Source organism: Periophthalmus magnuspinnatus, chromosome 21, assembly GCF_009829125.3.
Source record: "Periophthalmus magnuspinnatus isolate fPerMag1 chromosome 21, fPerMag1.2.pri, whole genome shotgun sequence".
NCBI classification, from domain to species: domain Eukaryota; kingdom Metazoa; phylum Chordata; class Actinopteri; order Gobiiformes; family Gobiidae; genus Periophthalmus; species Periophthalmus magnuspinnatus.
The window spans coordinates 8,530,498-8,545,403 of record NC_047146.1 but is presented as its reverse complement, the minus strand read 5'-3'; the positions used below and the strand labels follow the sequence as shown (position 1 = coordinate 8,545,403).

Below are 14,906 nucleotides of genomic sequence, written 5' to 3'. Positions count from 1 at the left end.
TACGGATTATGAATGTGCCAGATCACAAATACTGTGCAAATAAAAATATGTTCTACGATTTGTGCATAAATAGATAACAAAGTTCAAATGCTGTTTGGTAATGACACACGTGCGTAACCTGTAGACGTGACGTAAACAATATGGACTAAACCAAATGTCTAGAGTCCGGGGGGAGTGATTTAAGCGGCAGACTTTTTTGTGCAAAGGCAATAAAAAGATAAACATGCCTCTTTGTAAATCTCTGTGTATAGTCTATGTATATATTCAAACTGGTTGTTTTCTTGAACTTGTATGGATTTTTTTTTATAGTGTCTGTGTTGTAAACCTCCGTCCCCCCTGCACGCGGGCACACGCACATAACGGGACGTGAGTCTCTGGGCGCAGGGTCCAAGTGCCGCTTCCGCTTTGACTGGAGCCGGTTGTCACTGCGGGAGGAGGATGAATAAGAAGAAATGTAGCTCTTTATTTCTCAAACCTGGGGGTCGGACGAGGATAATACAATGCATCTACGTGGTGGGATTCATGGTGAGTAGATTGTAAAGATAATAACTCTATATGTGCTAAGAGGAGCCTGTCTTTCCAAACACAGGTGTCTCACTGGTGTTTTATTTTACATTTCACACATGAGTTCATTAGTTAAATTATTTTAGACTAGTTGTGAACTCTGTTGTTACCTCTCTCAGTAGCCTTATGCAAACCATCGCCTAACACAAGGTAATTCAAAGTGCTTTACAGAACAAGAAAGACATTAAAATCACAATACAGCAAATCAAAACATAAATAATCATCTTAAAATTAATATTAAAGGAGAAAAGTGCAGAATGAAAACCCTTTCAGTCATATGCACAGCTAAACAGAACAGTTTTGAGGCTGGATTTAAACATTTTCAAAGTAGAGGCCTGTCTCACATCTTCAGGAAGATTGTTTTTAGGATTTAGCAGAATTTATGCAGAAAACCCCATGTTTAGTCCTGACTCTGGGCACCAGCAGGAGGCCGGTCCCTGAAGTCGCCTCACAGTGCCAGATGGTTCGGCACTAACATGTCAGAGATGTACTTTGGTGCTAGGACATGTAGAGATTCCTTCCTTTAAAACAAGAAATTCCCATAATAGATTAGATTGAATGCTGCCTGCTGCTATGTATTTAAGTGTGGTGAGTAGAAATCACTACAAAAACTGATGGACTACAGATAAGCCCATCGGACAGGTCTAACAATAGCTTCTTTGTTAAGTACAGCAGCTTGTCTTGACAGTTTTTATGCACAAATATTTGCTGTCAGAAAAATATGTTCCATGTTAAGTGCAATCCAGGAGAAAAAATAACCTCATCAGTCAGTCAGCACTGTGCTGTTTTTAACTTGGGACAGAACATACTGTTAAACAATTAATCTAATGAGTTCTGCAGCAAAGTGCTATGTGACTTCAATCAAGACTTTGGCAAGAGCCGGTCTTAACGCACACCGCAGTTCTTTTTATCAACAGAGTCTAAAAGTGTCCCAGTCCTGGTGACATTTGTTTAATATTACATTAATCTGGTTTATTTGTGATGCTTGCAGGACCTGTTTGGGGTGAGCATGATCATTCCTCTGCTCAGCCACCACGTGAAGTCTTTGGGAGCCAGTCCTACAGTGGCAGGTGTTGTAGGTAAGACTATGTATTGCTTTCAGACCTATGCAATAATAAAGAATGGTTAGCTGTAAAATTGTGACCACGGACAGATGATATAAGGTAAGGCAAGGCTAGTGTATTTGTACAGCATAAGTCGTACACAAAGTAATTCAAAGTGCTTTACAGAATAAGTAGGAGATTGCAATACAACAAATCAAAACATAAATAAACATAAATGATCATCATAAAATTTGCATTAAAAGAGAAGAGTGCAGAATAAAAACCTTTCAGTCATATGCACAGCTAAACAGAACTGTTTTGAGCCTGGATTTAAACATTGTCAAAGTAGAGGCCTGTCTTTACTTTGACAATATTAGGATTGTCTTTTTATTGAGAGACCTGGTAATGAGTGTGACAAACAAAGTTGATAAAGGCCAGAGTGCAATGACTGGATGAGGAGGTTAGATCATTCAGCAACTCTCAACTGTTCCTTTTCAGTATAAAGTGTAGCTCCAGGTTGATGTATATGGATAGTGGCAGCAGTGGGGTTGAATCTATGGATTTTCTATGGATTTTAATTAAAATACTTGTCAGTGCATTGAATTATTAAATGTTTGTACTATGCACATGTCTGAATATGTATGTATCCCCTTTTTTCAGGATCTACTTATGGGATACTGCAGTTGTTCTCGAGCACTATAGTTGTAAGTACTGCCATTTTTTCCTGGACAATTATTTTGGCTTAACAAAGAGATGGTCATTGTAGATAAATTGCAATTGAATTTCCAATAATTCTTGGTATTCGACTGAAACAATACACAGTTGTGCCAAGATGGCGAAAGGCTGCAGTGTCTACATGTCACAGCGTTTGCAGAAGTACTACTAGGTTACTACAAAATCGTTGTTTTTTTTATTGTGACATTTGTCTTGCATTACCATATAGTTACATGCACACATACTTAAATATAGTCAGTATTCAAAATAGCCTTGAGGTCCAACAAGAAGAATGGCATCTTGGGGTGTGGTATTCTCAGTTTTCCACATCAATACAATTGATTTAATCTCTTGGGTCATGTGGCAAATTAAATGCATAAAGACTGACCTGTCTGTATCTCGTGTAGGGACTGGCTTCATCCAAGTACTAGAACTGCAGACAGGCTCGTCTTTCTCATAATCCACATCCAGAATACAGCAAATTCAATTGGTCCACAATTAACTTAAGTCTTGTGTAACATGTAATGCTTGGTTACAGAATTAACTTTTTGTCTTAAAGTTGGTGAAATCTTTTTTTTTTTTTTTACTTGGACTGGGCTTTGTGCAGTGGTGGAATGTAATGAAGTAAAAGTAGTAAACTACTGTATTTATGTAAAAATATTAGGTATATGCACTTAAGTAGATTTTAAAGTGGATACTTTTCACTTTTACTTCACTAAATTTGAGAGCCGGTATCTGAACTTTCTACTCCACTACATTGTTGAACAGGACTGAAAAGTAAAAGTATTTCTTTATTGCAGTTGAGACCTGCTGAAAAGGTTGAGGGGTTTCTTTTTAACGCGTTCGTATTTTGTTCAGTTCGTAGAAACAACTGAATCAATAGGTTTTTTTTCTAGCTGTTTTTATTTGTATATTTTTGTTTGCTCAAACTTCATCACAAATGTTTATCAAAATCACTACATTTGAAGCCTCATTAGATCTCAAAATCAAAGTACATTTATAGTGTATTTTTACTTAAGTTGATTTTTTTTTTTTTACTTTTACTAAGTAACAAAACTGACTACTTCTTCCATCAGTGGCTTTGAGATATGGCAAAAACTATTATTTCAATTATTTCCTCACATTTATCTGCCACAGTTCATTTGATGTCTTTCTCGATGAAAATTGTATAAATGTTTTTTTAATAATAAAGTGCATTAACTATTAAAAATCAACCTAATCATATGCTTTTAGTACATGACTGTAAACCTAAAGCCCAAAGCCAATAATTGTGATCTGCTACTGTTTTGATCAAACTTTGATATACATTTCTTTAATTGCATGACCCTTATTTTAATAAAGTGTGACTTGCAGGGCAGCTGGAGTGATGTGGTTGGACGGAGGTACTCTCTGCTAACCTGTTTACTGCTGAGTGCATTTGGGTACGGCCTGCTTGGCATGTCCACCAGCATCGCCCTATTTGTCCTTGCACGGATCCCTGTGGGTAAGGTGCCAAAAACACGCCAAAAATAGGACCTGGTTTCAGTTTTCATTTAAACTACAATATAAAGATGTTTAAGTAAAGTTTCAACCGTTATTTACTCTTTTTATGTTTGTTGTCTCAGGGTTGTTCAAACACTCCCTGTCCATCTGCAGAGCATTGTTGTCTGATCTAGTGTCTGAGTCAGAGCGCCCTCTGGTGATGGGACACTTTAACGCAGCCTCCAGTGTTGGGTTCATTCTGGGTCCTGTGGTTGGTGGTTACCTCACAGAGCATGACGGTGGATTTTACACCTCCGCCTTCACGTGTGCTGCCATCTTTGTCCTTAATGCTGGTGGGTTAAACAAACTGCTCTATATCTATATCTGATGTTGTTCGTGTGTCACTTTAATAATTGTTTTTTTTTAGGGCTTGTATTAATGCTGCCTTGGAATGATACAGTAATCAACTGCAACAGCACAAACGACAGCGCTAAAGCTTGTATAGACTGCTCCAAGTCCACACAGAATGGCTCGCATGCAAACAGCCTTTACCAAAAGCCCCCCTCAGAGCCAGAGGAGACGCACAGGGCTGTTGAGTGGGGGCAGGTGTCACTGCTACAGCCTGTTTGGAGACAGCTGTCCTCAGTGGGATGTAGGATTCACATGGTGGCCTCCTCAGACATGTGGGATCTCTTCCTCGTGCGACTTCTCATGGCCATAGCTATCATGCTCTACTACAGTAACTTCTCTCTGGCCATGGAGGAGCGCTTTTCTCTCAAACCAAAGATGACAGGTTACCTGATCAGCTACAGCAGCCTCCTAGGTGCCGTGTCTGGGTTTTTAGTGGGACCAGTCACAAAACTGTATGGGAACAACATGCATGCACTGCTGCTTCACTCCACAATGCTCACATGTACACTTATTTTTCTTTATGCCACTGCACCGAGTGTCTGGCAGGTCCTGCTCACCTCCACCTTTTTTGCCATTTCAACATCCATTGGGCGGACCTGTATCACAGACCTGGAACTACAAAGAGGAGGGGTACAGTCAAGTGGGACTCTGATTGGAGCGGGACAGTCAGTTACAGCTGTGGGTCGGGTACTGGCCCCTCTCCTGTCTGGACTGACCCAGGAGGCCAGCCCCTGTGGACCCCCCAGTCTGGGAGTGGCTCTGGCACTAGCTGCCGTTGGTTTACTGCTTATCCGTATTCCCACATGGAATGGGAGAAGGACAAAACAGGAATAACTTTGAATTTGAAACAGTCGACTCTGTTGACAGTTTAATTTCACTGTGCCGTTCACAGAAATGTTCCTTAATATACTGATGTGGGACATGTGTGGGAAGACTTGAGTGAAGGAGATAAATATGGCTCATTAGTCCGTAATCACCAGCATGGATGAGAACCAAACCACAGCAGTGTGTTATTTATAAGAAATATGGGCCCAAATACCAACTGATTTTAGTTTAACAATCACCACTGTTGAAAATGTAAGTATTTTTTTGCACAGTAGCTGATGACACTAAGATTTTAGGATGAAATGTCTCAACTACAAATGATGATTTTAGATTCTAATAGTTACTGAGAAAGCTTGATGTTCTCCACATTTACCTCACACTTAAAACTGCACTACCTAAAAGAGGACTGCAAGTGCTGTTAACTATTAGATATTTTGTTAATCAGATATGGCAAGTCTATATTTATAGAATTGTTTTTTTTTTAAATATGTAAATACAAGATATTTGTACAGATGCATTTTCAAATAAACCTGTTTAGAATAATATTTGTATACATGTTTGCAAATTTTCTGAGATCCACAACTAACCACTCTTATAAGCAGCTGGTAGCACAGTACATTTCTTATAAAGTTTCAGTATTTATAGCCCCAGTTATTGACCGGTGGTTAAGCAAACCCCAACTTTTGAGTGGACAGTGACACAATCTTGGATTTTACTGCCTCTAGCCTCAGTGTTGAACATTTCTTTTGCACTTTAACAATTTAAAACAACGTAGAAAATTTATTACAGTTAAAAGAGAAACATTTGGCCCCCTTGAGGTCTGCCACTGTAATAGACTTTGTTACAAATAAAAGGTGCGATCACACTGGATAAATATAAAAACATACACAACTGAAATGTCATACAATACATGAAAAATATTTACAAAAGTACGAAATATTCACAGTAAATTTAAAATGACACTAACTGTATAGTCAAATCTGAGTAAAAATCCTATGAAGAACGATCTCTACTATAATGTGCATAGTACCTGTAACAGTTCACCTGTGGCATTTTGCAAGACCACACTTATTGGTCTGTCGGCTTACATTTGTTTGCAGGTGAAACATTGCAGACTTCTTCAGGTCTTCTTTGGGTTCCACTGTGGTCTTCTCAGGAGAGGGTTTCTGTTGGCATTGTACCTGGGTTCAGCGGCCCAGGCTGGAGGAGGAGAGGGGGACGGGTGATCCTCCTCTTCTGCTTCATGATGCACATTTATGAGGTTGTCTGAAAAACCATTGTCCTCTTCTCTGGGGGGAGAGAGCTGCCGACGAGGAGCAGGTAGTCGCGAGTCCCTGGACGAGGAGTTTGTTCGGGTCGTACCTGCCCTGCTGCCACTGTCCTCCTTATTTTCATTTAACATGTCAACCGAAACGGCCTCTTTCAGTGTGTCCAGCCTTTTCAGAGGCATCATGGCTCTGGAGGAAGAGGAGCGTGTCGGCTGACTAGACCGGGACCGCCAATTCGTTATGGGATAGGCAGCTTCGGACATGGTTTCCCGATCATCTAAAAGAGGGAAAATAATTGCGTTTAAAATCTACAGCTTTAATATTTTTAATACATAACAAAACTGAATTGACTAAAGATTATGTAATTTTAAAAAAACAAAAAAAAACAAAACAAAAAAACGACTCTTGTATTATTAAACGTCAGCATTACAGTCTTTACCTGTCTGAGTCAGTCTCCGTGGGGAAAATCTTGACTCCAAGCTCTGGCCAGCAGGAAGAGAGTAGTACTTTTGGGATTTAGACACATTCTAATTTAAAACAAAAATAAATATATATAAATTGTAAGAGTTTTGTGTGTTTCTGTGATGTATAAAAGGTTTGCAGTGTGAAAGTGTCTTACAGAGTTCTGAAAGCTTCCGGGTCTGAGGCTGCGGCGGATACTGGCATGGCGCCGTATAAGGATTTCTTTGGTGTGCCGATCATTTGGCAGAGAATACTTACTTGTGAATGCCACAGTCTGTAGAAAAAAACATAAGCATCAAACTCAAACACAACAGTCTGTCATCTCAAACAGAACTACTGTATCTCTTTATGATGCAAGAAAAACTAAAGAACAAGACTATCAGAGGGACCGGCAGCTTATCTGTAATGTTTGCGTAAAGTACAGTTTGTAGGAACAGGGCGGTGTTAGTAACTTGAGAGCTTTTAACATAGTTAGGTCATTAGGCTACTCTAGAACAGAAGCACATGCACTCCATTTGTCTAAACATCAATGTAAAGAGGCTGATGTCATGTGGAAAAGTACTGGTTGCTGTTTGTAGTTATGCAAAACAGTGAGTTTCAGGGCTTGGTCATGTCATACACACAGACTCTGCTAAACAATGACACATGACAACATTTCTGCTTGAAGCTCATGAATCACAGAAACATGTATAAATGGACAAGGGATGCTTAATGCAGCTTAAATCTGAAGATGTGAGACAGGCCTCTACTTTGACAATGTTTAAATCCAGACGGTTCTGTTTAATTTTATGATTATTATTTATAATTATGTGTTGATTTCTTGTCTTGTGATTTTAATGTCTCTGTGTGCGAATTGTGCTATACAAATAAACTTGCCTGGCCTTAATAAAAATCTTTGCATCTTACCCGTTGTCTGATGTTGTACATGTTCTTGGACAAAATGTCATGCATGTTACGCAGATCGCCGGCCAAATACGCCTTAGGTTTGGGATTCTTCTTCTCTTCACTATTGAAAATACACATAAAAAATCTTAATGAATCTATCCAGTGAGGTGAAAGAAGTACAGGATGTTGTAGACTTACTATAGAGACACAATGGACGGAGCAGCACTGATGTCCCCAGCCACAGTGTCCAGAATCTCCATGGCGTTTTGCAGCTCAAGCTTTTTATATAAAGCCACGATGCTCGACTCCGCACGGCTGTCCCGGATCAGGATTTTACGAAGAATCCGAGTGTTAAACTTCAAAAATCTAAAAATGACCAAAAAAAAGCACAAATGCACTTCACCAGCATTACCACTTTGAATGTAACAAAGTATAAGTAGTAAAATACTGTACTTAAGTAGAATTTTTAGGTATCTGTGCTTTACATAAATGTAGTGAAGTAAAAGTAAATGTAGTGAAGTAAAAGTAAAAAGTATCCACCGTAAAATGTACTGAGAGCAGATAACTGTACTTTTTACCCCACTACATTTTTTTACTGGACCAAAAAGTAAAAAGTACTTTTCATATGATTTGAGTGGTTATTTTTATTTTTATGGTTTGTGGAAACACCCTGACCAAATTTGAGTTCAAGCTTTGACTTTGAGCAAGAAAAATAAATGCACAAAATTCTTAAGAAAAATTAAGAAATTGATTAGTGATACTGTTAAAAAATGACACATTTTGGTCACAAGTAGATTTTGTCATGTGATTCTTTTACCTGAGTAACTTTTTACCTCTGTATCTGCACATTTACTTAAGTAACAAAACTGAGTACTTCATCCATGTAATGCACAACAGCAATTTTACAGAATTTAAAAGAGGAAGCAGAAATGCAATCTGACACCACACTGAGGGAGGCTGCCTGCATCTCACAGTGTCCGCACAAGAACAATACTCAAAGACAAGACACCCTTCTATTCCCATTGTTTGAGTTTCACTGGAAAATTACATTTCTCTTTGCAGTTTTGTTTGTGCATTTTAACATTGTTCCTGTTTTTCTTACTTGTCTTTCCAGTAGAAATGGCTCCACTGTCCACACAGGTCCTCAATCCCAGCTACGGTGTGCTCCATGAGCTGTGAGAGAGAAAAGCACTGGTTAAAACTGTTTAAGATGCTCCATATTAACACTTACACTGGCTTCTTACCCTACAATGGACTTCAACATTGATGGTTTCAAGATTACGATTTGTCCTCCGAACATTTATGAACTCAATCAGAGGTCGGATACTGATCCCCTGTAAACAAATGCGTACCATTTATTAAAAACAGTGGTTCAGGAAAATTGTTTGCAACATGCTTTGACTGTACCCAAACAAGGATCACACCTGCAGGAACACAGTGAAGAGGATGATGGCGATCGTGGCTGTGATGAAGAGCTGCTTGCGGCCGATGTTGTCAGGCAGAGTGAAGGCCAAAGCAAAAGAAACGGCCCCACGGAGACCACCATAAGCCAAACCAAACTGATCCTTGAGGTTGAACGGGATGGTCCGGAAAGGGTTTATAATCTGGGTCAGCACCAGCACACCTGAAACAAGAAAATTACAGTTCTCCATACATCTGTGTAATCCCTCAGTCGTCCAGGTTTGAGCCATAGCAAAAGAAAAATTTAAATCTGTCAAATGCGCACGAAGTTTACGGAGTCAACTTTTTGTCCAGTTGAGAGATGTTTCTGTTCTCCATATTGAACTTTTACAAAGCAATATAAATCCTTGCTTGGAATGTTCCACACTATAGCATTAAACTTATCCATGTCTGTGTAATCCCTCAGTCATCCAGGTCTGATCCATAGTAAAAACCAAAAGTTAAATCTGTGAACTGGACAAAAAGTTGTAGGAGTGAAGTTTTGCTGCTCATCCAAGCCGCTCCTTCAAGTTGTTAACTTGAGAGTAAACTGGAGAAGCGGCTACAACTTGATGGAGAGGCGGCTACAACTTGATGGAGAGGCGGCTACAACTTGATGGAGAGGCGGCTACAACTTGATGGAGAGGCGGCTACAACTTGATGGAGAAGCGGCTACAACTTGATGGAGAAGCGGCTACAACTTGTTGGAGAAGCGGCTACAACTTGTTGGAGAAGCGGCTACAACTTGTTGGAGAAGCGGCTACAACTTGTTGGAGAAGCGGCTACAACTTGATGGAGAAGCGGCTACAACTTGATGGAGAAGCGGCTACAACTTGATGGAGAAGCGGCTACAACTTGATGGAGAAGCGGCTACAACTTGTTGGAGAAGCGGCTACAACTTGTTGGAGAAGCGGCTACAACTTGTTGGAGAAGCGGCTACAACTTGTTGGAGAAGCGGCTACAACTTGTTGGAGAAGCGGCTACAACTTGAGCAATTCAGTTCTGAAGAAGCAGCGAAACGTCTTCACTCAACTTCACTACAACTTTCTGTCCAGTTGACATATTTTACTTTTGGCTTTTACTATTAAACTTATCCATCTTTCATTTATTCAACTGCTAAAAGTACTTTGAAAAGCAGATATTTCCACTGTGAGCAGGTTTGCCTCTCCACAGATTTGTTACTTCACCTGACAGCGCCATCTACTTGTCTACACAGAGATAGATAAGTTAATGCCATTCTGTGAGCAATAACATCTCCATGGAGACAAGCATGGAGATTCATCATCAAAATGTAAGTAATGGAGAAGGCTGCTCTTACCCAGGCCCCTCCAGACAAAGGCAAACAGCAGAGTGAACAGGATGTAGCCCCAGTTCCACTCATGCTCTGTCGTTATGGTAACCACACCCAGGAAGAAGAAGATGAGGGTTTCAGAGATGGATCCCAGCATTTTAACAACATGGCGGATGGTCGTGCATGAACGCTGAGAGACGTTTTCCTCCACATAATATTTCATAGTAAGGGAACAAGTCACAATACTGCAAACAAAAAAAACGCACATGTTGTATTTGCAGCTCAAATTTCATAAATAAAATGAATAATAATGACTTAATAATGACTCTTACGCCATAATAGATGAAATAGCAAACAGCTCAGCCACCAGGTACGCCAGGTAACTGTACATGAAAATAAACAGTGGCTCGATTTCTCTGACTTTAGAGGTGAATCTTGTGGTAAACGCAGAGACAAAACCGAACAGGATCCCAAAGGCCATCCCCCCGATGCCCACCACGAAGAACCGAGCCACCCCTAGGAACACGTCCACGGGTTCCACCACCGGCATGTCCGCTACAAACGTGAACATGTTGTACAAGACCTGCGAAATAATACATATAAAGAGCAGGTGAGTTACCACACAGAACTGCACATGGTGAGGGCATGTGTCAAGTTTTAATCAGAGGGTTTGACTCTAGATAATATTATTAACATATTTACTCTGTTCTGGTCTGTAGGAACAAAGAGTGACTCATCAAAAACCCTGATCTGGTTTTACCTCCTTGTGCCGTGCAGAGGTGGGGAATATAAGGGTATAAAATAATATGTCTGCACTTTTAAGTTTAAAATTCACAGTCCTGGTTTGTGTGGTGGAAGAATTACTCCATTTTGTTACTTAAGTAAAAGTACAGAACCAGGACAAAAAATGCTCAAGTAAAAGTATCACATGAAAAAATCTACTTAAGTAAAAGTATTAAAGTATCCATTTTAAAATGTAAAGAGCTGAATTTTGTTCATCAGAAACAACTGAATTGGTAGTTTTTTCTTAGCCGTTTTTATTTGTATATTGGAAAAATTAACACTTCAACCTTTTCAGCAGGTCTCGAACTATAATAAATAATACTTTTACTTTTTCATCCTGTTCAAAAACGCACAACTATTTTTACTTTGTTACATTCCACCACTACCTTTGTTAATTTTAAAGTTCTTTCAGTCCTTCCCTGTATGGACATTGTAGCACATTTCTGATATAAATAATAAGTATAAATAGATTCACGTCATCAAGATAAAAATTAAAAAAAGAGATTTACTTTGCCACTATTGCAAACCCCAATGATATCCGTGCACTTTATAAGAGGAAGCACTTTGGATATATGTTTTAAAAAAAACTTCTGAAATAATTTTCTTGGCAAAATTGGCTCATTGTGGTCGTAGTACTTTTTACTTGTCTGGCACTATAGCAACTCAGCTGTTTGTACACACACGCGCGCACAAAAAACAGAGATAAGACACTGAAAAACACTACACGCTTTAGCCTGGGTGTCTCTTATCAAATTATACAACTCAAAAGCACCATGGAAAACTTCCTGTTAGATTTGTACAAGTCTATTTCACAGAGCAGGGAGTTCGTACATCTCATGGGTAAATGTTTGTCTTTATTTTACTGAACCAGCTCTGCTACTGTGTCGTCAACAAAAGGTTCGCCACACCAAAGAGAACTGCGTTAAATGTAGGAGGGCGTTTGAACACAAGAGGACACAGGATGAGGGGAAATCTGAGGAGCAACTCAGTCTGGGACACTAAGGGCTGTTCAACTCCTCCCTTCAGGCAAATGAAACAGTCAAGAGTAAAACTGGTTTAACAGCATCTGAGCAAACTCTACTGGGGACCGTTTATTCTGCTGCCGTCAACATACCTCTACTTCCACAAGGCAAATAAGCTATGAATGAAGAATTACACATAATTTCAACTTTTCGTGGGGGTTCAGACCAAACTGAGGGTGCGTCAGAGTTTCAAAGAGGTGCAAAAACAATACTATAAAGTGGTGAAGTGGTATTGTTTAACCTGCCTCAATGGAAGGGGCAGCTCTATAGTTTGCAAAGCACTTCAACAAAAAAATGAGTGTATAATTAAGTGCATTTGAGTAAATTTACAGTAATGATGGAACAAGTTTACCACCACAAATCATAGTCTCTTGTAGGGTCAAATAAACAGTAACGGCAGCATTTAAGCAAGTATTTTCTAGTTGTAGGGTTGTCAAAAATGAATATCAATTTTCACTACCAAAATAGTAACTAAGTATTGTTACTAAAAAACATAAATAGGACAAATGTGGACCCTTCCTGAAGAGTTTTAGAATAGTCTTGATCTTAATAAGAACTAGTACAAGACACATGATAATATTACAGACATTGTAATGTGTCTCTCTCTCTCTCTTAATTTGTATTATTTTTATTATTATTTTTATTTATAATTTTTTTAATGTATTATTATTATTATTATTATTATTATTATTATTATTATTATTATTATTATTATTGTTTTAATTTTATTTTTTATTATTATTATTTGTATTATTAACATTCTGGTATTGAAAAAGATTTAGAATATCAAACTTTTTTTCTCCTCAAAAATCGAGTTTTAAATTTTAGTATCGAGACAACACTAATCCAAATGTTATCTGCCTAGTTTCTAACTTTTTCATTTGCATATCTAAAAGCTCCTTGTTGACTTACTTGTGTTTTCACTGAGGTCAGCATCATGCATCCACCCACTGCTCTTTAAGTGTGCTCTTTTTGTGTTTTGACAACAACCAAATGTCAAATAGAAATGCCAAGTGAGTATGTGAACCATTAGCAGCCTGGTATTTTGGAGTTGGGGTGCTGTTTAGGGTTAGTTTACTCACCACAGTCACTGCATCATTAAAGAGGCACTCCCCAAACACCACAATGTAAAGCTGCTCGTTTACGGAGACGTCCTCAAACACGTTCAGGACAGCCACTGGGTCCACGGCGGAGATTATGGTGGCAAAGAGTAGGTTCTCCTGTAGGTTAATATCTTGAACGCCAAACGCTTCAATCTGGCATATAGCGAAAAGAGACATGCCTATGCCGATGCTGTTCCATAAAGTGCCCACCACTGCAAACCACAACACCTGAAACAGAGGAACGACACACTGAGATTAAGCAGACAAAACATACATGCGATCGGGAACATTTGGGAGAAACGTACCGTACCGATGTTCTCAAAGAAGGGCCTAGTGGGCATGAAGTAGCCCGAGTCCAGCACAATGGGAGGGAGCATGTAGAGGAAGAAGACATTACTGGTCAAGACTGCAGGAGGCTCCTCATGGACAGAGTGCATGATGGCTCCAACTATGAGGCCGATACTGATGAGCAAACAGGATTCTGGCACCCAAACTGTGATTTTGTGGTACACATGGAAGCCTGAGGGAAAAAAGGGTCTCTCAAGTTAAGATGACAAGTTGGAAAAAACAATGCATGAATTTGAAAAGAAGGAGGGGATAATTCAAACTACTCACCAATCTTTGCAAATGAAGCCAAGAGGACCCACAGTGTCACTTCAAATGGGATTTGTATCCTCGGGTAGTCCATTGTAAACACTGGTAAACTGGCCTTTTCTGCTTCAGGGTAAGCCTGAGGACCATCTATGGGTTTAATTGGGGGTAAAATGGTAACACTACCGGCAGGTTTGGGAGGCACCTCTCCATTGGAGCCAGGAGTTTGACTCAAAAGACAACAAACGAAAAGTAAAAACGCTGCAGATGTGGAGAATCTGATATCCATTATTGCGAATAAATAACGAGGTTAAAGTAACGAAAAGGTCAACTTTCACGTTGTGCTGAATCACTCCATAAGTTAAACATAAAAGTAAAGCGTGCCTCTTAGATAATAAGTTCCATGAATAAAAGTCCCCTTCATAGAGATCCCATAATATTTAAAGATGTTTGATGAGCGTTGTGAAAGCTTCGGTTCAGCACAGGAGAGCACAGGACTACACAGCACTACACAAAAGTACACAGACCTACACAGACCTACACAGGGCTGCACACAGTGGCCTGTACCTGGGCCTTACAGGCTCTGATAGGTGCAGGGCGCGGTCCACGGCGCTTCTGATTGGCTCATCCTGAGCCAAGAAAAAGGGCGTGTTTCTGCGCCCATTCAGGGCCAAAACTTTGGTTTCGGTGTCAAAGCTTCCATCCAGAAACACAATGAAGTTTCAACTTTCACACAAAGACTGGTTTGCTATCTCTGACAAGGCTATTCACAGGTTTCAACTTCCTGCTGATAGGCAACATTTTGAGGACTCTTGACCAAGATATAGGCTATAATATCCCTGTTATTACTTTATACTGTTCATTGTGGAGTGGTTAGATTGGCCTAAACCGCTGATCTAATTATTTACCAAAAATAACAGTTTGTGTCTTTATGTAGATTTTAGTGTCAGTCACAGACTTGATATTTAAAAATAGTCAAACAAGTTACACGTGTGATATTAGTTTTAATGCAAACGTTTACATTGTCTGTGTATTCTCCAGCG

The 14,906-nt window shown here is 39.5% G+C and overlaps 2 protein-coding genes across 2 annotated transcripts; one reads left to right on the top strand and one right to left on the bottom strand.

Annotated features, from left to right (window-relative positions):
* Positions 1 to 405: 405 nt before the first annotated feature.
* Positions 406 to 5,532, top strand: mfsd9 (major facilitator superfamily domain containing 9). The gene is made up of 6 exons (XM_033986713.2): positions 406 to 525; positions 1,556 to 1,643; positions 2,268 to 2,311; positions 3,675 to 3,804; positions 3,926 to 4,135; positions 4,210 to 5,532. Exons 1-6 carry the CDS (start codon positions 439 to 441, stop codon positions 5,025 to 5,027), a joined length of 1,377 nt encoding a protein of 458 aa, XP_033842604.1. The 5' UTR covers positions 406 to 438; the 3' UTR covers positions 5,028 to 5,532.
* Positions 5,533 to 5,772: 240 nt separating this feature from the next.
* On the bottom strand, positions 5,773 to 14,425 carry slc9a2 (solute carrier family 9 member 2). Its single transcript, XM_033986712.2, has 13 exons — positions 13,888 to 14,425; positions 13,578 to 13,792; positions 13,252 to 13,500; positions 10,697 to 10,947; positions 10,392 to 10,609; positions 9,058 to 9,257; positions 8,878 to 8,967; positions 8,736 to 8,806; positions 7,832 to 7,999; positions 7,655 to 7,754; positions 6,906 to 7,022; positions 6,726 to 6,813; positions 5,773 to 6,563 (listed from the first exon to the last, which is right to left on the bottom strand). The coding sequence occupies exons 1-13, from the start codon at positions 14,150 to 14,152 to the stop codon at positions 6,139 to 6,141; spliced, it is 2,457 nt and encodes an 818-aa protein (XP_033842603.1). The 5' UTR covers positions 14,153 to 14,425; the 3' UTR covers positions 5,773 to 6,138.
* Between the last annotated feature and the right edge of the window lie 481 nt (positions 14,426 to 14,906).

What these genes read in the sequence shown, in the direction of transcription:
- mfsd9 (XM_033986713.2), top strand. Translation starts at nt 439, where the DNA reads ATGAATAAGAAGAAATGTAGCTCTTTATTTCTCAAACCTGGGGGTCGG. An exon ending in TCTACGTGGTGGGATTCATG is followed by an intron (nt 526 to 1,555) that starts GTGAGTAGATTG and finishes TGATGCTTGCAG; the next exon opens with GACCTGTTTGGGGTGAGCAT. An exon ending in CATCTTTGTCCTTAATGCTG is followed by an intron (nt 4,136 to 4,209) that starts GTGGGTTAAACA and finishes GTTTTTTTTTAG; the next exon opens with GGCTTGTATTAATGCTGCCT.
- slc9a2 (XM_033986712.2), bottom strand. Translation starts at nt 14,152, where the DNA reads ATGGATATCAGATTCTCCACATCTGCAGCGTTTTTACTTTTCGTTTGT. An exon ending in TGTACAACATCAGACAACGG is followed by an intron (nt 7,023 to 7,654) that starts GTAAGATGCAAA and finishes TTTTTTCTACAG; the next exon opens with ACTGTGGCATTCACAAGTAA. An exon ending in ACGGAGACTGACTCAGACAG is followed by an intron (nt 6,564 to 6,725) that starts GTAAAGACTGTA and finishes TCCCTCTTTTAG; the next exon opens with ATGATCGGGAAACCATGTCC.